Source organism: Eupeodes corollae, chromosome 2 (genome assembly GCF_945859685.1).
Source record: "Eupeodes corollae chromosome 2, idEupCoro1.1, whole genome shotgun sequence".
Taxonomy (NCBI): Eukaryota; Metazoa; Arthropoda; class Insecta; order Diptera; family Syrphidae; genus Eupeodes; species Eupeodes corollae.
Window position 1 is genome coordinate 145,216,199 of NC_079148.1, and position 22,181 is coordinate 145,238,379.

Genomic DNA, 22,181 nt, shown 5'->3' on the forward strand with positions numbered 1-22,181 from the left:
GAAATAATATATATATTTTATATCTCACTTCTACCTCTCTCGCATCTCTCTCATTCCCACAAGGTTTTTGTATACTTTTCGTTGACATTTTGTTGTTTTAAGAGAGAGATCGAAAGGAAGTCTCCCATATCTCTTTGAGTTGAGCTCACAAAAGAGAGAGAGCGATGAAAAAAGCTTTTAACTAAAACTTCTATCTTTCAGATTCATTTTAAGGGAATTTCAACAAAAAAAAAGCAAGTACAACTAAAACCAACTGGAGGTAAAAATTTCGTTGAATTTCGGTTTGTCACTCATTCGCTGGCGAACAGCAGCGCTAGTTTGAGATACAATTTTCTATATTTTATTTCGCTTCAATCGCGTGTGCGTCGCATAGTAGAGAACAACACACTAGAAAATACAAAAAAAAGATACAAAAATAATATAAAATAAAAGCGAAAGAAAATAAAAATTTAAAGTGAATGTACTCTTGGCGGCAGAAGAAGAAGAATTTTAATTCCTTTTGCAACCCCCCGCAGCAGTGTTTCTTTCCTCTTTCTTCCTCAGTTTTACTATTTCTTTTATACTGAGGGAAATATACGCCCATTTATGCTATGAAATCAGTTTGTGTCGTAAACTAAATAGAGTGCGGGAATTTTATTAATTTAGTTTAACAAAAAAAATATTAATAATAATTTGTATCTACCAAAAGATAAAAGATTGAAATAAAAAATTAAATAATTCGGTGTCGTCGTCGTCGGTTCGTGTGTACTGTGCATGTTATTACGACATCACAGCGAGTAAAGGCGAAAAACACGTTTTTCCCCCGAGAGGCTCTCGTAATCGTCGTCGAAGTCGAAGTCGTCGTCGCAGCCGTCTTTTTTTTTGTTGAAATTTTTAGTGCTTGTTCGGGGCTTAAAAACAAGGTTTGTGTGTGCAAATTTTAGCAAAATCATAATTCTTTTTTTTTGCATCTTTTATATAAAAAAAAATCTATCTAAAGCGGTTGTGAGATATGATTCGATACTGAGTATCTGGAAGTTCTTGATCTGTTTAATATTTTTATTTTATATCATTTATGTTGATACTGCCTTGGATTGAAATTGAAATTAAAACGGCAGCACAAGGCACATTCACATAATAATGCGCGACTGTTACATAAGTGCGTTATGACAACAGCACAGCACAGCAGCTATCAAGCGGTTACTTAACACTCTACACACCACCGAAACAAAACCGACCGACCGATATGTGTGGAAAAGATACACCCTGGTTTATATTTTTTTTTTAATTTTGCTTTATAGATGATCAGAATATTTATCTTTTACAAAAGTATCTATCTATAGTGAGTGTTTAGTTAAACAAAAAAAAAGAGAGTGAATCAAAGATTGATTATAAAACCAGTTGGGGGAAGAAGTTCTATAGTGGCATCTGGTTTGTTTTGAGAATATTTGCTATAACAGCAACCATATGTGGTGCAACCTCTTGCACAAGAATTTTGTATCTTAAATTGCCTACGTGGTTCTTACCACATAAAGTATCTACGCGATTCCAAAAACAACAAATAATACAACAACAAAAAAATATCAATCTAAATCTAAAAAATAAAAAATAAAAAAGCTTTTCTCTGTGCAATTCGATTACGTATGCAATAGATGCAGTTCTTACGCTAAAGATACTTTAATATCTTCTGGATTGTTATTCTATTCTTTTTTTTTTCTTTTTGTTGTTACCTAATTCGGAAGCCCGGCCTTTAAATTAGTGTGATTTGGGGTTGCTCTGGCTCACCATTATACATTGTTGATTGTTTGATTTGTTGTTGTTTTTGTTGTTGTTGATATTGATGGTGTTTTTCATTTCACTTAATCATGACTAGAATATAGTGTTACGTGTTCCTTCCGTTTATATAATATTTCTGAGAAAAAGCAAAAGAAAGAAAAATTAAATCAAGGAATTATAGAATCATCTAGATACGAATAAAGTTGATTCATTTTCTAATTATTATTATCGGTGAGAGAGATTTTTATTAGTTTTTACCCTCTTCGTGAGTTGAGTTTGTTTTTATTTTTCTTGTTGATAATTGCGCCTCATTCATGATGAGGTGGGTTTTTCTTTTTCGTTTTTTTCTTTTTGATTGGGAAATATACACAAATTACAGCACCTTACCGCTTTTACACGCGATAGGGCGCACAACTAGATGTGTTAAGTAACACCATACGAGATGAAAAAATATTGAAAAAAAAATACGAAATTGATTATAGGAGGACGCACACTCTTTTTTTTGGCGTTGCTGTCATTTTTGACAGCGTTTTATGGAAAATATACACGAAGTTCTCTTAAAACTGATAGATTCGCTCTTTTGATTCACTCTTTTTAGTGCTTCGTGGTGTTCTCATTTGATGCATTTTATGGCATAAAATTCTCTCAGTCTCTGGATATATTTTTGCCCTCACTCACTCACTCTATATTGTCTGAATTTTTCTCACTCTATCTCTGTCTAGCTCTGCAATTTTGTGTCCTATAAAAATGTGAGATTGTTATATCGAAAGATATATAGATACAAATGTATCTTATCCAAAATATTACGTACAACAGCCTTTTTATTTAGTTTTTTTTTTCTTGGTTTTCAAATTGTACTTATAAAATCAAAGCTGTTACGTAAAATCTAACATTTTCAAAGATTTAAGATGTTTTTTTTTTTGTTTGATGCTGTGTTTTATTTTTTATTAAGAGCTTAGAGATCAAAGATTAATAAAAATAAGTAGTTATAGGTTTAAAAGATGTTGGCCTTTGTATCAAAGAAGAAGAAGAAGAAAAAAAGGAAGCTGCTGTTTAATATATAAGTTTTATTGTGTTCTTATAACAAGAATGTTTTTTTTTTTTAAATTAGATTGAGGATTATCATAAAGTATTTAAGACTCAAGTGGTAATTATCAATTAAATAAGAAAAAGATATTTTCGATTTTTTTTTTGAACCATATGTTTAGTGTTTTTTTTTATTTTTGTTATTAAAAAATTTTGTGGGTGATATTTTATTGGAATTTGTTTTTCTGTGAAGATATGCGTCACTGTCCAGAATTTATATTATCTATGTTTTATACACTTACCTATATTTGTTATTCACAGATGTGATAACATGAAAAAAATAAAATATCTGCATTTTATTTTGTATTCATTTATTTTTTTATTTTTGATTCGTTTTTGGGGCTAAAGTTCTTGGACAAAAGAAATGAGGCAATCACCTTGAAAATTGAAAAAAGAGAAGAAGATTATAAAATGTTGTTCTTTGTTAGGTAACAACCAGTAGGTTGATAGGTAGGCAGGTTTATTATAAGTATTTACCTAAAAACAAATATTAAGTGGGATCAATAGACGATAAATTTATTTTAGATGCCCGTTTGAACTAAAAACTTTTTGATGAGAGACAAGAATAAAAATAAATAAATACAAAACAAGCTTGTTATCATATCGGTTTAACCTTGAAAAAATAAAACTTGAAAAGAGATTGAAGGTTTTTTTTTCTTTTAAGTTGACCACAAAGTAGGTAATTTTTTGTTTTCTGTTTTTGGTTTTGACGAATGAAAAACTTTTTTTTAATTTGTGTTTAATTTTAAGTAGGTTTTATTATTTTAGGGGAATTTTTCAGGAGGGTAAATCGTCCTTTTTTTTAATGCTTTTTAACCTATTTAGAAGTTTATATTTTGAAAGAACTTGTATTTAACAGATTGACCCTCACCTTAAAACAAACCTGAAGGAATTTTCTAAAATCACAAAAATAGGCCATAAGAAGGGTATATTCTGTTATATTTCAATAATTTTATAGAAACTTGTATGATTTTTTTATTTAAAACATTGAATTACAAGTAAAAAAGAAACCAACAAAACATTAACGTTTTATTTATTTTCTCATATCCCAAAAACAGGTCATTATGGTGATTTTCTGTTTCGAGAGGCTTATAGAAGCTTTATAGAGTTTTCTACTTTTTTAAACATGTATCTATAGTATTGTGCTTTGAATTGACGTCTTTTGAGTATTAATTAATTGAAAAATTCTAATTTAACTTTATCTTTATAGCGCTGTTTACTCCATTAAAATCTATTGCTTAATTTTAATAGTTTGATAGAAGCTTTAAAGTTCTTTATTTAAAAGATTAAATCTAACTTTAAGACCAACTTAAAGCAAACTTCAAAACAAATTTTCTTTTGCTTACCCTTTAATATCACAAAAGGGGGATATTAATAGCGTCCTTGGACCTTCAAGTCTTACAGTTTTATAGTGTTATGTAGTTCTTTAAAATGTTTTATTTCTGAAGCCTGTAAAAATCCAAAAAATGCAAAGATTTTGCTGATCTTTTTCAATATTTCACAAAAAAATGTCTTGCACACATTATTTTAATTTTTGTTTCAACAGTTTTATAGAAACTATTATAGAGTTTTTTACTTCTTTAAAATTTGACCTCTAGAGTATTTAAGAAGTTATGTCACTGTCCCAGTATCATCAAAAGTGACTATTTATGTATTAATTTCACTTAAATTTAAGTTTTAATTTTATGGAAACTTTAGGCTTTTTATTTTAAAGATTGAATTAAAAAAAAATCCTAATCAATCTTCTTCTTCTACAAGTTTTAGTGTTATTTAAATTAATAATGTCCTTCTTTATTCTTCACTTGTTTTATATTGTACATATATTTCAATACTTCTTTAAAATGTTTTCTTTAAAATATTCCTTAAGTCAAAAAATGTCTTAGAGTTCACAGAAAGAGGTAGTACATTTGGAATAATTTTTTTTCAAAAGTTTTATAAAGGTTTTTATAGCTTTTGTAGCGTTGTTTACTCCTTTAAGATAAATTATCGAAAAAGGAAATCTTTTTTGTACATCACGGTAAACAGGTTTAAAGTTGGATAGTTTTCTGTTTCTTACTAAAGAGTTTTAAAGGAATTTATTTAGTTTCCTTATGAATATTTGTTTGATAGTAGTTTTGATTTCTTTTAAAGTGTTCTGGTGTTACTTTAAAAAAATTACATACGTTTTATTTGTCTTCTCTAATATTTCAGTCGTGTGTTTATCAATTCTTTAAAGGTGTATTTTCTAACTCTATTTATATCTTTTTGTTTTAAATACTAACAAGAGGTTATTCATACTTCATATCTTTGTTTCATTTCACCAGTATAATAGAAGCTGTTATAGTGTTTATTAAAATAAATAAATTGGGTGGCGCAACAGTCCGTTAAGAACTAAGGCTTAGTGACTTACAATTCTCAACCATTCCTGTGTGCGAGTAATGTTGTCAGGAATGGAGGGGACCTACAGTTTATATGCCGAATCCGAACTGCTAATTAGGAAAGCATTTTTTCATGACAAGAATTACTCTTGGAGAATTCGTCAATTCCTCACAAGAGGCAGTATCCGTGAAAAGACTTGAGATGGCATAGGCAGAGATCGAACTCAAAACCTCTGGCATGACAGTCCAACGCACTAACCATCATAACACGGATACTAGTGTTTATAACTCTTATAAAAATAAACTATCGAATTTTACCAAAATTAACAAATTTAATAATTTTGATACACTTATCCCAATATTTAAAAAAAGAGACCACTAAAAAAAAATGTATTATTTTAACAGTCTTATACAAGTTTCCATCGTTTTTTTTTTTTCCTTTATAAAAATTATATTCGAAGAAGTTCTTATTTTATTAATTTAGTTTGCAATTACTTTCTCAAATGTCAAAAAAGAGGTTTTATAAAAGGTTATGGCATCCATTTGAGCATCCAACTGATACAAATTTTACTACTTGAAAATGATTCAAAAGATTCTGAATAAACAGAATATACATTCTCATATTCACAATTGTAGTTATTTTCTCAATAATTCCATTTTTAAAGAGCCAAATCCCAATATTTATCAACTATTAGTTGATAGTTCAAAATCAATATAGGGGTTATAGTGCTATCTAAAGAATTGAAACCTCAGAAGTATTTAAAAATTGCAAAAGCTCAATATGGTTTTTCCAATTGTACAAAAAGAGGTTATAGATAAATATTGTATACTTTATTTTTAAGAGTTTAATAGTTTTTATAACTCCTGCATCTTCGTAAAGGAAAATCAGACAAAAAATGGATATCGTTAATAAAGACAATTCAAATTAATAATACAATTTGTGATAACGAAGATTAAGCATTAAGTTTCAATTTTGAGTTTCTTGACCTTTCTCTTAATTAATGCTTAAGACTATCTATTTCCTTGCCAAATTAAGAATTTTTTTCTCTCACTAAAATTTCATAAACATAAAAACATGTATCTGTGTATATTTTTGTTCACACATTTCAATCGACACCTATAAAAGAAACCCTAATAAAGTGTTAATTTTGTTCATCAATTAAGATGAACCTGATAAAAAGGCGTTATAGTTTATGAACATAATTTAATAACCAAGTTCTCACATATCTATAAAATAAAATAAAGGCGTTAAGCACTTAGTGTAAAATGTATATATATAGAATACATATATCAAAGAAATCAATGTAACCTTTTATCATTATATAATATCGAAAGTCTAGACTACATGAATTTTTTAAATTGCTTTTATTTTAATGAAAAAAGCCTCTGCCAAAAAGTCAAAGGTTACTTTCTTCCAAGGAATCTCTTTATGCATTAAATATTTAATCAAAAGACATTTATTAAATAAAAAATCACTCCTGCATAAATGATTTTCAATTTAACACCGACACACACTCGTCTGTGATGTATACTCCCAAGAATTTTACTTGCCACTTAATTTCAAATTTATTACTTACGACTTCCAACACACACACACATTATTTTGTTGGTAGTCATCTTTGTCGTAACTCCTAATAAGTTACCCTTCGAGTAGCGCAAGTAGCTCACTTAATATTTTATCTCTTCAGAGTCACATTAATCTTAAACCGAAGTCACTATACATTACACATATAACTAGACAAATAAACATGCCATTCTGTTTCAGTTGCAAAATGTATATGTCTTTCAGCGAAATATTGTATCTTTATGTACAAAGCTACGTTGTTCCTTAGTTTTCTATATGCACACAGTAAGAGTTAAGCTAATAAGTAACAAAATGCCAAAAAAGATACAAGATATAGTATAAATACCATAAAAAGATACATATACAAGTTACAGAGAAAAGGTGAAACCCCAACAAGCAAGCAAGCAAACAAATTCCATAACACAATGGGCGAAGGAAACACACTGTGGTTTTGGTTTTGGGGCTTTGCGAGAAATCTCAGGGTCTCCGCACTCTCAGGTCAATGGCAAAAAGTGTTTCTGCTTCCATTTCCATTTCCATTTCTATATCCACCCGTTTTCGACATCGAAGTAAACTGTTGCTCTGAATCTCCCTCTACTGCAAATCTCCCTCTACTGCATTCATACTTCTCATTTCGAAAAAGACGACTAACTTTTTCTTTTTATGTTTCGTTTTTTTATATTTTTATTTTTATTTTCCTGTACAACTCTTTCTCGCATTGTGTACGAATATTGAGTACTTAGCAGATTTATACATTCACTTACCAACTTCTCAAAAAAAAAAAACCCAGATGTGCAGAATATATCGTGGTTAGAGGTCTCATTTTCTGTTCTTGTACCCTTACCTCGCTTCTGTATATTCCTTTTGGTATTCTCTGAAAAGTTTGCTACTTTTGCTTTAGGGTTAGAAAACAAGGTGGGCTGGAAAAAGGGAACTTTATATTCAACAGTCTTTCATGCGCGTAAAAACCTAATGGTTTTCACCCACGCAAGGTGCACATAAATAAATAAATATATATGTAACAAAAAAAAGGAAGAACTTTTTCGCTCAAATTGTTATCTTTTCACAAATTATTATTATTGGAGGGAATCCTACTAATGGCAATATTGTGGATTATATGGCATGAATAATGACTGTTTAGAGCTAACAATGATAAGATATAGAAGGTTAAAGTGGACTTAACAATGAATGTTCATTTGCATTAGGGTTCGATAAATATTGTGTGTCTTTTGTCTTTTTTTGTTTGTGAGATTTCCGCCACAGGTTTACACTGAAACAAATCTTTTTTTTACAATTTTCATAGAATTAATGAAAACTTTTCATAATTTTAATAAAAGTGCTCATTAAATTCATAATCTGCTAATTTAAATAATTCACCCTAGTTCCTAACAAATTTGTACTCCAAAATTTCAATTTAAATGTAGAACAGGACCACGAGACATCTTTGTAATATAAAAGTGTTTTCATGAACCCAAATTTTCATTTACTTAACTTTAAACAGACACAAATGTTTATTTCTTAACAATTTTCCAAAACTACTCAATAACTTTTCTAAAACTCTGTATTTAATTTTATAAGAAAATTGTACTATGTTATAAGTAAATTCAATAAAAAATGGTTCATAATTTTAATGAAGTGTTCATTGAAGTTAAAAATTTAAACATTTCTTTCGTTCAAAAGTGTACCTGGAGTCATAAATCAAAAACTACGTTTTAGTTTTCCAAAACTTTGTATACAATTTTCAAAGAAAACTGTACTAAACTGTCAATACATTTAATTAAAATGGTTCATGCTTGTATTAAATCTGTTCATTGAGTTTATGACTTTGTTTATTTAACTTATTTTAGAAATGTCGATTTTTCGTTTGTACTGATTTTTTAAACATTTCTTGTTATATTTCCATAATTTTCCATAATTATGTACCAAAATTTCCATATGTTTGTACTAATTTTTAAAAATTGTTGTACTAAATTTTCATATTTTGTGTACTAAACTCTCTAAAAATTTGTGCATATATTGTTTTGAAATTTGTGTTCTTAATTCAAAGTCTTTTCAAAGTCTTGTACTTAATTTAAAAAGAAAACAAATGTACTAAAATTTTCAAAAACATTGTACTAAATTTTGTTCAAATGTACTAAATTCAACATATTTTGTACTAAATTTTAATTGAATTCTTTCATTTAATTTCAGTGAAAATTTACAAATACAAAGAAGAAAAACACTTAAAGACTTTTTATATGGACTGTGAAAAAGAAATTCAAAAAAATATTTGTTATTTGTGTAAAATACAAAAACTCAAGAACAAAAAAGAAAACAACAATATATCAAAAATTGTTGTAAAATAAAGTGATATAAAAATTAAATAAAAAAAAACTACAAAACAAAATAAAAATAAATTATGTCAAAGAACGCGGAAGATGCGTTCGAAAAACTTCACAAAATCGCCTATGAGCCCATAACTGAAGACATTGTCGACTGGTGTATACGCGGAAGCGATGCGTATAGAGAACCAAGCACTTTATCTTCATTAACACCCCACAGCTCTCCATCATCACATCATCAACAAATGAAGAGGCGACGAAAAAAGAAGAACTCTTTTACACAAGCTGCAGTCTATGCAGCCATAACACATCATCAAGACTCACAATCACAATCATCATCACCACCGCCAGCAACTGCAGCACCAGTAGCAGCAATTCATTCACCACCTCAACAACTCACCCCTCTCCTTTCGCCATCGATGATGACGCCGACAAAGACGACGACGTTCAACAATCATCTGCAGCATTTGTACCCACTGAATATTCCAGACATTGCCACCGAAAGGAAGGCGGCCAGATCCTCCCAATATTACGAGCACAACAATTCCAACTACGGCAACAGTAATAGCTTGAATCTGTATTACCTGTACGGGGACTCCCTGGCGCGCTGTGGTCAGTTGCGCGAGGCCTTCGATATTTATGCATTTATAGCGAGCAATTATCTAGACGGGTGTGTCCCGTTAGCGCGTTTAAAAGTTCTCTCGTCCACATTGATCGATTACATAAGCAGCACACAAGCTTCGAAAACAACTCCCTCTTCCCCAGTTGCACCCGCAATGCGAAGGGTAGCCAGTAGCAGTCTAGCTATGGAGTCCAATTCTACGATCAGTGGTGCGATGGGAGCCTCCACTCTACCGCTGCTGAGTGCAAACACCAACAGCAATTGTGACCGAGTGAGATATTCTAAAAATAAACGTATTCAGCGATTTTGGAAAGATGGGGGTGCTGGCGGCGCCAGTAGTGGTGGTGGGCGATATAATGATGTAGCTGGGCTATGCGACGAAAGTCATGTAGACTTTTGTGACACTTTGCCCAATGACGCCAACAGCACCGGTCTAAAGCAGCCCATCTCTCTGGCAACCGAGGTGATGGAACTAGACCCACTGATGTGTCCCCAATGTCGAGATATTCTCCGGTGTCCAGTGACGGCAAATTGTGGACACAGTTTTTGTCGAGATTGTTGTGAAGCAGCAACCATGTGTCCTGTATGTCGTGTGAAATTTCCAACGTCAGTTAATTCGGTAGCAGCTGCAGCTGCTGCAGTGGTTAAATCATCCGAATTCCCGCAACCGCCATCGTCGTCGTCGTCGTCAGACCAAATGATGGCATCCTTATACAATTCCTATGCAAGTGCGTCACAATATATGAACTTTACATCCGATAGAGGAGGACCAACTCCGGCCAGAGCCATCACCAACACGGCTGCTCTATTGCATAACAACAACAACAACATCACCAACAGCAGTGGCAATGGCAATGGCAGTGGTAGTGGCAGCGTCAGCGTTGGAAATTATCATCCGCATGCCAACGGCAATAATAATATTTCAATGAAATTTATGCCGGATGTGCTCGTCAGGCGGCTGGTAGATAAATGGTGGGGTGCCGATTTGCAGGCCAAAACAATCAACGAAAGGGCAGCAAGTTTCTTGAGCTTGAATCTTCTCGATGACGCCCTGAAGTTCTGCAATGTCAGTTTGGAAAAATGTAAGTCGTAGTTTTTAATTCAATTCTTTTTTTTATTTTGTTATGTTCATATATTCTTTGTGACTGCATTTTATGTCCCTTATGTGAGATTTTTCTGGGTCAAGGACCTTTTGGCTTTGTAATATTGCTGGTACTGCTGCTGTTAGGTTCATGCGTCGTTGTCGTCGTCGATGTCAACGTTGTCGCTATCCCGATGACGTAGACAATGTTACCGACCGAACGACCCCTACAGAGAGTTAAGTGTATCCAAGCATTAAACGAGCGTACGATATGGGGAGAGAGAGCAGAGGGGATATCTTTTATATTGAACGATATGGTGAATAATGTTTCACAAGTCGTGCACACACACCTTCATACATATAATACCAAATAAGAGAATTTCGTCCTTTGTCAAAAACACATATGCGTTTATTCATATAACATAATATCCTGTTTAATGGTTCACAGAGAGCGTGAAAAAGAAAGAGAAAGAGGGAGAGAGAAAGGAATAATATATGTGATTTCTGAAGCGATTATCCACATATTGTGAATTATTCTCATGAGGGTTTATAAACGTGGCACGGAGGCCATGTCCTTTATGACATGCAGATATGTTAATATTTGTTTTAACCAGAACCATTTTCTGTTTTATTAACATAAATTTTGCCAAACGATTATTTAAAGTTTCTCTTTTGCTGTTTTTGAACTACTTTTTCTTCTTCTTCTTCCTTTTTTTTTGTGATGTTGATTTTGATGAATTGCTTTATAAATAGTTTAACTTTTTTGTAATGAGCTTTGTTTGGGATCGTTACAGCAGGTAAAAGGTTAATTTGAATATGGAAAAGTTTTAAAAATAAAAACGCTTCTTTAACCTTTGCAAATTAAAAAGGAAACAGTCTCGAGTGCATTTTTATGATATATGTATAAACCGGTATTTAATAACTTGAAGCCGTTTTTTTCACTTCTAAATCGACAATTTAATAATAGTACACTTGGGCGTTTACGCACTTTTTTTGTTTTTTTTCAATATAAATATCGAACTAAAATTTCATCCTTTTTTTGGGATGTGTTTTGATATGTGATTTTATTTTTGTATTTAATTTTGTCACTCTCAAATGGACGCTTTAATTGTGTTGCACTTGGGAGTTTAAGCTCTTTTTATGTGTCGGATGGGTTTCTAAGAAATTTGTACATACAAAGCCAATAAATCATTCTTCCCAGGTTCAGCAATGCAGAACATAATAAAATACTTAGATTTGAAGTGAAACATAGATTTATACCGTTGACATGTCATATTCTTTACTCTCAAATAGAAAAATTAAAAAGGATACACTCGGGCGTATACGTACTTTTTAAATATACAATTTTAACTAGATTTTCATCCTTTTTTTGAGGGCGTTTTTAGTACGTGATTTGGTTTTTGTGTATCATTTTTACTCTAAAAATGACAACTTATTAATGGTTCAGTAGGGCGTGTAAGCACTTTTTTGTATCGATTGTTTTTTGATGAAATTTTTACGAAGGCGATTAACTATCCTTCCAACTATGCTCAGTAACCCGCAACTGATAGCAATAAGTTATTTCAATCTGAATCACAAATCAATATAATTAACATGTTTTATTTCTCAATCGACATTTTAAAAGCAGTGTTCTTGGGCGTATGCTCACTTATTTATGCTTAGAGTGTTTCTATGAATTGTTGACCTTCAAATGCGATCTAACAATCGGCTTAAGCCCAGCAATACACAAGTTATACACAGTAGTTTTAAATAAAATCGTTATCATCTAATGTTTGTCACGCTTAAATTGAAAATCTAAAAATGGTGCACTTTGGCGTATACGCACTTTTTTCAATATGAAATTTGAACTAAATTTGTATCCTTTTTGGGGGGTCTTTTTTAGTGCTTGATGTTATTTTTGTAGATTAAAGCCAAGTCACTTAACTAAATCGTTAAAATATCATTATTTTAATGCTTAAAGTAAAAATTTAAAAATGGCACACTTAGGCGTATAGGCATTTTCTTCTAAATATAAAATGTCAACTTATTTTACATCCGATTTTATGTTAGTATTTCGTCTGTTAGTTGATTTGTTTATTATATTTCTTACTCATAAATCGGAAATTTTAAAATGGTGCACTTAGGCGTATACGCACTCTTTTTCAATATGAATTTTGAAATAATGTTTCATCTTATTTTTTTGCGAGCTAGTTTTTAATATACGAAAGCATGTTTAAACAGTTCATTAATCTATAACCATAAACCTTAGTTTAAACGTCCCTGACGTGAAGATTAAAAATTTACGGCAGGAATTCCGCTTCAGTATTCAGTTTTTTTAGTAGGCAGTGAAAAAATGTAATACCTTTGATGGTTAGTGCGTTGGACTGTCATGCGAGAGGTCTTGGGTTCGATCCCGGATTCTGATTAAAACTGTAGTTCCCCTCCATTCCTGAGAACAGTACTCGCACACAGGAATGGTTGACACTTGTAAGCCACTAGGCCCTAGTTCTCAACGGATTGTTGCGTCATTCAATTTATTTTATTTTTAGGTAACGAAAAATTCTTAAGGTTATATAGAGTGAAATATATCCCCCCTATATGCATGGACACTTTAATTCTAAAACCTAAGACGCAAATACATTTGCACCCTCTGACACGCCCCCTTTTTATATTTCAAAATTCTAGATGAATGTCTGTTGTCAAAAACTAAAAAGGAAGTTATACTCAAATCACCTCTTCATAAAATTCTTACATAAGTCATAGACATATTACTGTCATGACAACTGATCATTTAATTACAAATAATACTAAGTTATAAATTCCAAACAACCACTTGCTTTAAAAACTAACTAAAATACAAGAAACTCAAATAAAACAAAGCAAAAAAAAAAGCTTGCCTCTTCAGAAAAAAACTTAAGTGGCAGTAAAATTCATGTCATGTCTCTCTCATTTTTTCTCGAATCACAAAGCTTCAAACACCGGAAATGGTCACTCATCGTTTTATTGTCCTTTTCCATGAACACACACGGAACAATGACAAACACAAAATAATAATAATAATAAAAAAAAAAGTAAAAACAACGAAAAATTCTTCATAAGAATATGAAAAAAATAAATAACGAATGTGTGTGTTTCCACTTTTATATTCTTTATGTATTCTCATGTTGATTGCTTTTTTGTTTTTGTATTTTTCTTTGTAACTCAAGGGGTGCGCAGATATTAAAACTTCAGTCTCTCTCTCTTTTTGTCTTTCTTCCTTCAACCCCCCACCCTAAAGCTCCCTATAACAACCCTTGATAAAACATCATGTCTGTCCAGTTTTCTTCTCTTTATTAAATAGTTTGTTTAATTACAATCACACAAATAATTTATAAACATATAACCTCGTGTCCTCAGTCTGGACGTGCGTCTTTGTTAAGTGCTCATTACAATAAATGCAACAAACAAATACATTTAATTTTTATTTTATTAACAAATATCGTTCTTGAAAAATTAAAAAAAAAACTTACTGAGACGAGTTATATCATCAACAACACAACAACGTGCATTGCATAACAAAATACTTTTTAACGTCATACCCCGGCTTGACAGCGACGCGGTGGCCAACGATAACAACAACGACGACGCGTTGCAGCCTATAGACAGCTTGTATAGTAGGTACCTGCCTACATGTACATATGTATGTTTAAATATATACTCACTCAAGTATAGGTACTTGAAAATATTAAATAAACAAAACATTCACAACGTGTGATTAATGATTTTTGTGTTTTTGACAATACCTACTAAACGATTAATTTTGTTATCATTAAAATTCGATCAATATTTTATATATTGCAGAAGAAGCTCTTATCAATATGCAATAGCAATTTACGAGTACGAATATTGATTGCATGAAAACTGATTAAAAGATATGAATATATCGTTTAAACCAGAGCAAGGTTTTAAGCCATCATCAGAGTAAACAAATTATAAACAATTATTGTTATTTGAGGGATAATTTATAACGATGCTATAGTGGCATACATATGTATATATACATATATGACATAATGGCTACTATACTATTTATATACTAAGTATAGAAAGATGGTGATAAAGATAAGTTATGTGTTCATGATGGAGGGATGATTTAATGCAAATATTTTGTTTTCATACTTCGACACACGTTATGTTTTTCATAGTACTATATCCCACTGTAAGTTTGTATAGTACATACATATGTCTCGATTATATACGTATATGTATTTTGTATTCCTAATTTTTTTCTATCATATAAAGCAAGTGTTTATTAGACATATCGTATGTGTTTTTGCGTCACTTTATATGTTACGCAACAGTGTGATAAATTTTATATATTCTAACTTCTTTTTTTGAAGATTGCTCGGTAAGCAAATACGAATATTGTAGCTTAACAGGCTTTATGGTAGAATGAGTTTATATTTTGGCAATAATTTGACTATATACAAGGTCTGAGGAAAACAAAAACAAAAAATAGGTAGGAAGAAACTTGGTGTGCATACAAATTAAAAATTTATCAACTTGAGTAGACTTGTTGTCAGTTAATTTGATAAATTATGTAACAATTTACCTACCAACGTATGTGTATAAGGAATTTGAATAATCAACCTTGATGATAGATACTCTTACCACAATAAGAATTCCTGATCTAATTTGGTAAATTAATTGAGGTATTCAAAATTGGAAAGGAGATTTGATTGATGGTTAATCAGAATATCTTTGGCTTGATGATAATAATCAATACCACACTCAATATTCATCCTAAATTTGAAAAAGAAATGCTTAAAGGTGGTGAAATTATCTTGTGTATTACAAAATTGACGTTACTTTGAGGGAAGGCTTGAATTTTTTGTTTAATACACAAAATATTTCATGAAATTTCTTTCATTAAATTGTTTCTCTAAAATTTCAAGTAATTTTTCATTCTATTTTGGGTTATTATTTAAAATGGTACACTTGGGCGTATACGCAATTTTAAATTTAATATGTAATTTGAACTATATTTTTATTTATAAGTGAGCTTTAAGTTTGAGAGTAATTCTTTTTATCTTACACAAATAATTTAGTACTGTGCACTTGGGCGTATACGTACTTTTTTCGATTTGATATTTGAACTAATTTGTTATCCTATTGTGAGAAAGTTTTTGTCCTGTATGAATAGCAAATTGAGGTAACATCTAGATAGTATCTACATGAATCCATAAATGTGAATCAACAATTTGTAATTAAACTAACGTGAAGACTAAAAAGTTCGGCATTGATTTCGTTAAAGTATACAAATTTATATAAAAAAAATGGGTGTGCTAAATATTTGCTTAAAAGAATTTTAACGCTAGTTTTTTACCTTTTTACTACCTTGATACATAAATTAGGCGCTTGGCTCTTGCATCAAGGAAACTGGAAACCTTAACATTTTTCGAAAGCACTTCTTGTGGAAGGATCATATGCGTGATCATTGCAGCAAGTTGTTAGGGATTCCTAAGACTATGTAAGAAGATTTCCTACCCTCTACTTCCTGATCTGTCTTTTGTCTTTAAGGCACAGTTGAATATGTCTAAAGCTTGAGCGTTATTATGGGCTACAAGACTCTTAGACAGTATTAAATGAAGGGGATACAAATTAACTGGTGATGTTTCATCGTTGATATATGCAAGTGTTTTAAGCATTATCGTAACGTCGCCATAAGTTGCATTTTTCTCCTTAAACAATTAAACAATAATCTCACGCTTCCAAGACTGGTTATAACAATAGCCTCTATCCCAACTACAAGCGTATTTCCAAGTGTGAAGATTTGCTTTTTATCCGTACTACACGAATGTAGAATATTTTCTCAATCACCTCCATCAAACCATTTTTCTCTTTTTAATTGGTCACACTTTGGCTTTGGCATAATAGCTTTGACAAAAACTCCATGAGTGTATCCTTAATATAAACAAAAAGAGTGACATACATTACAGAGCAATTGACGGTTAAGGCTTATATTTGCATATACCTGCAGATTCAGACATTTCTACAAGAAAATAACTAAATTAGTTAAATCACATAACCGCCAGCTACAAATTTAAATCAAACGGTAACTTTTTTAAATGCATTGGGCGGTCTTCCGACATCTTCCATTCATCTAGAAATTACTTCACTTCTGATGACTTTTTGATGGAAATTAGGGGGCAGTTTCAAGCAGTTCCAGGCCCCATTTAGTAAATACACTTCATTGTTTTGCCTACGATCGATTTCTTTTAGCTCTTGAGGTAAATAAATTTTCTTCGAGAGAACACCCAGATTACGATTAAAGAATTGTTCCCATTGTGTCTTCTTCCAAACTAACTTCATAAGTTTTTTCTGCTATTTATGGCTATGGTTTTAGAAAACCTTGATAGTTTACTAAACTATAGTTGACTTAATTTTATTCACACAATGTATGCCGGTAAAATGTTCATGACGACCCTAAAATGAGCAAAGCAATGGGCATAACTGAAATAAAGCACCCATTTTAATAAATATAAAAATATTAGCTTCACTAATATGGCCGCTTTCAGCCGTCAATATATGAGAACCCTTATTGCTAGAAACTTTCACTTTCCTCTTTTTGTCACTTTAAATGTCTTTCAGAAGCTTTTTCAAAAGAAAATTGTACATTTCAAATTTAAAAAAAAGTCCAAAGTTTTGACAAATGCATCATCCTAGTGGAACAATATTCATTATCATTTTAATTTAGTTAATTATTTGATCTTAGGTGATTCCAATGATATTTTCAAACTAATAATTTAATTCAATGATTTCCGTTCAGAAAATTAACTCCCAATATTTTCTATTAAATGTTTTTTAAGAGACGCTCATCAAGCAATAATAAGTCACCTTAACCCTAGTTATCGACAAAAAATGATTTTCTCTCAATTTATGACAAAATTTTATTGTCTTTGAACTTTTATAACGACATCAAGAAGAACCTTTTACCATTAAAAACACACTCAATACTTTTCTTTTAAACTTGATTTCAAAAACAAAAAAAAAACTGTCCATTAAATTTTATTGAAGTTATTATTATATTTAGAACGAAAACTATTTTTGAACTTTTATCATAGAAAAACGCGAATATATATGTATCTACAAAATCCTACGTCAATGTTCTCCAATCTGTGTTGTTAAAAAAGAGACCATGGTTTTATTTTTTGTTTTTTTTTTTTCAAAGAACTCTTGTTATTCTCTTTAAACGTCCTACACACACCTCTTTGACACAGCGTATAACAATATATAAAGGTTATGCTCTATATCTAGCTCTATTCTATAGGTACAACTAACAGACAACGATGACGCACATCCTGGGTTTACCTTGTCCTGAATCGCTTTATTCTTCTTTTGGTACCCATGCTGCAAAAAAGCATCATCTCGCAACTTCCCAGTCCTATAAACTTAAACTATAACCCACCCTTAACAGTTGGGGGGTTGGTTTGGTAATTTTCATCCATGGCTCACGCTCTCTTTTCTCTACACAAATTTCAAAAACTATTCTTTGATAGTACCTTATATACCTACTATATATGTATATATATAATATAAAACATATGTACAGTGTACAGTACAATGTACGTAAGACAAAAATGTTCACTGCACTAAAATGTTCATTAAAAGTTCAAACAATATACTATACCCAACCCATGGTACACATAACATTATACACTTGAGAGAGATGAAAAATAAAGGAAGAGCTCAAAATAGTTAAATTGCATAGTTCAGTTTCATCAGAGGAAAAGGAGATGAAAATCACAAATCATTTATTATAATTTTTTCATTTTTATTTTTGAAAATTAAAATCTAATGAGAATAAGCTCAGAGACAGTAGCGGTAGAGACAGAGGCAGAGACTTACGACTTGATATAAGAGCAAATTATTACGTGTACGCAATCACATTAACCTTCTGTCATTCTAGATACTACACTAAATAAAACAAGGAATCTTCTTAATCCCACTCACAATTCACACAATAGCAAAACGCACAGCATCATCATCATCACAGATCAGACAAAGAAGTCGACAACGACGACGCGACGTTCGGCGACGACAACGTTGGCGGATTTTTGTAGTTTGGTGATGGAGATGTCTATGGTGCGGCAACGGAACAAGACGTTCATATAGAAAAAAAAATCTAGACGTGCGACGACTGTCACGTACGAACTTTAAGTTTCAGATATTTTTTATTTTTATGTGACTATCGCATTTATTTTGCTTTTCTCAGCTAACACAAAAAATGATTCATCTATGATTTTTGCACCTCGTGTAAATATCTACGCTAAAGCTGAAATAGTCGGTGGTATTTGCCAGGCCGGGGTGGGTTTGGCTCAAGGGTATTAAAAATCCTCAAACTCATCGAAGTGGAATAAAAAATAGAAGGAAAATATTTGCAATAATCGTAATATTTCCTTTGATATCGATAGTGTTGAAAAAAAAAAAGAAATAACCAAGGTCAATTGTTGAGCACTGGGATTTTTTTTTTTCGCAGGGGTTATGCCACCCCAGAATTTTCGTAAAATCGATTTGTTCTTTAACTTTAAATGGTCCCCTAGGACCTCGAAGATTTTATCCCAAGAGGTTAGGGTCGGAAAAGACATTTTAGTCATCCCACTACTGCAATTTTCAACCGATCAAAATTTGGAATGCGTTTTCGAAAACATTAGGTCCTCTCGATTTTTTAATACACAAAATAGGACTTTCATGGATTAATTTTGAAGAAGCTTCTTTAAGGTGTTTTTTTTTTATTTTGTTAACATTATTTATGTTCAGTATTTTGTGAGTTCGATAAGGTTCAAAATCTTTGAATATTTCAATCTAAGTGTATATCAATTTTACCTTTAATTTGAATATTAGCAGTTTTTTATGACTTTTAAGTTGCTTTAAGGCCAGAATAAAATTATATATGTTTTTTTTAAATTCGAACACGCAAAGAGTTTGTTTTCAACGACAACAAACTTAAAAATTTCACCTTCTTCGAGGTTTGGAAGAGTCTAACAATAGAAGAAGAAAGGCAAAAACTAACACAAATTGGCTAAGAAAAAAGTAGTTTAAAAGAGCAATAATGTCTAGACTATATCTCCTCCTTCACCCCCCTCCCCCTATTTTTGCATCTATCGATGGCTAGACAAAGATTCACATTTATTTTATGAATGTTGTGTATGCCCGGATATACTTTTAAATTAGGTCCGACACTTTCCTAGTAGTGTCACACTTAAAAGGCTTATTTTCGTGTACTCGAACAAGATCCGGATTCTTATTTGGATATTCAAGCTCTTCGACCAGCATTGAATATTCCAGATTATTCAGATCACTGTTCAAGATTAAGCTTTAGATCCATTAATTAATTCGATAATTAAAGGATAGTGTCATACTTTAAATATCATATTCTTATGTATGTCTTACACCTACTTTATCCACCTCTTACTCCAAATGTTTTAATTTTTGCTTGAGTGTATACTCGAAAACGATCCCAATTCATGATATGATGTTCCAGCTATTCGGCTAGTATTGATTATCCGATATTTCAGGCAGTTCAGATTATTATTTGAATTGCTTTTGATAGTAAATAACATTACATTTTTTTAAATTTTCTTATACCTGCAAGAAGTTATCCGGCTGCATCCGGATTGTGTCAAACATTAAGTATCCCATTCGTATTTATACAGTTATCCGAATAGTTCAAAGTTTCGAAGATAGTGGAAAAAACATGACTCATTTAGTTATCGGCATATTTGACACTATTCGGATTGTGTTAGATACTTTAACACGACTCATATTCGGATACGAAATTGACAATCCGAACTATAAATTTAAATAGAATTTTGAAGATTCAGAAATTGCTAAGTACCCTCTAAATATAACATGAATGATTTTTTAAAGCACTTCTCATTAACTTTGGCCCCATTGAAAAAATGTAACTCTCTTTAAGCTTCTCATCAAAAGTATTTTAAGTAAATTTTTCTTAGATACATTTTTCACTTTCAATTTTCGTGCAAAGTGTCAACTCTGTATTTGAGTTTGTGTCAATCTAAACTTAACTCATTTCACCCTCACCTTATAGCCTTTATCCATAATTTTGGCTCGCTCTCTTTCGCTTGTCTAAAAAAAAAATACTAAATATATTCCCCTTTTTATGGCAACATTTAGTTATATTTTTTTGTTGGTGTGTCTCCTATAAAATAATTATGTGAACGCATTCCTGTTGAATATTGAATTATTTTTGGGGGTGCCTTCTTCCTCCGTCTCCGTCTGCGTCTTCAGTTTCTCGTCAAAATTTACCACACCCTCTCTCAAATAAAGGACGATTGTTTTTTGGGTGGTTTATAGTTAGAGCCTAGTTGAAGGGAAAGGCGGGGAGGAGGACAAAAGGTTTTAATGTTCTTAACATGTACATAGGTACTTACAACATACCCTTGTTTTGCCCTAGACCACCCTATACCTACCTCCCCCTCATCATCACAGCAGTAACTAAACTGACAAAGTGTTTGGGTTTATTTGTACCATATTTTTATTTTTGTTTCTGTTTATTTTTCTATAAAAGAACAAAAGAAAATAGCAAAAACAAAACATAATAAACTTTTATTTTTATTTTTGTTTAAATGAGGTCACTCGCATACAAACAGACTATATGAATAAAGTGGCTATATATGCAAGTGAGAGAGCACACTTAGGCATGCAATTAAGTGAAATATTTGGCGTTTAGCTCATTTTCCATTGTTCTAATGTAATGAGTTTTCATTTTGTTTTGGCATGCCATCCCTTCTGACACTCTGCCTAGAAAACCACCCTCCCCCTTTCAACCCTTACTCATTTCCATCCTTGTCTTCGTCATCGTCATCGACCACCCTTTTTTGGTAGTGCTAGTGGATGATGGGTTGAGGCGTATAGTTATTGCAATCATGATGTTCGGAGAGCCTTATTCTTTTAACTCATTTTAATTTTTTGGCATTTTGACTTTTGTTGATATGTTTCCGATTTATGGTTAATGGTTATAGTCCTGGAGTTTTTTTTTCAGCTTCAAAATTTGCAGACGACGTAACTTTTTGTGAAGCTGAAAAAAAAAATAGAAAAAAAAGAACTACCCCATTTAGTAGTTGGTTTTTGAAAATTTAAAAAACTGTTCATGGGGATGGTTTCATTGAGTTTTTTCTTTTTTAAATCATGAATGAGCTGAAAAACAAACATTTTTTTTATTGAGCTTTAAGGCTTCTAATTACAAAAAAGCCCCATAACTGTCGAAACATCCATAGCAGCTTTTTGTGCGGTATTTTTGTTTTTATCTGAAATTCTTCGTTTTGTTCGCGTTTTGAAAGGAAGCGGCATCATTCAACCCAATGAATAAATATTTAATGCCATGTTGGAAGGAATTTAGGTTGTGGTCTTTCTG

General features: G+C 31.5%; 2 protein-coding genes across 2 annotated transcripts in view; one reads left to right on the forward strand and one right to left on the reverse strand.

Annotated features, from left to right (window-relative positions):
• The window catches only part of LOC129945531 (RNA-binding protein 45), a 292,274-nt gene that overhangs the window by 128,585 nt on the left and 141,508 nt on the right, over nucleotides 1–22,181 (reverse strand). The window lies entirely within an intron of this gene.
• The window catches only part of LOC129945526 (uncharacterized), an 81,788-nt gene continuing 59,874 nt past the window's right edge, over nucleotides 268–22,181 (forward strand). Inside the window, exons 1-2 of the mRNA XM_056055313.1 lie at nucleotides 268–902; nucleotides 8,953–10,787. Coding sequence (XP_055911288.1) covers nucleotides 9,161–10,787 — 1,627 coding nt within the window. The 5' untranslated portion in view covers nucleotides 268–902; nucleotides 8,953–9,160. The remainder of the gene's footprint in view (nucleotides 903–8,952; nucleotides 10,788–22,181) is intronic.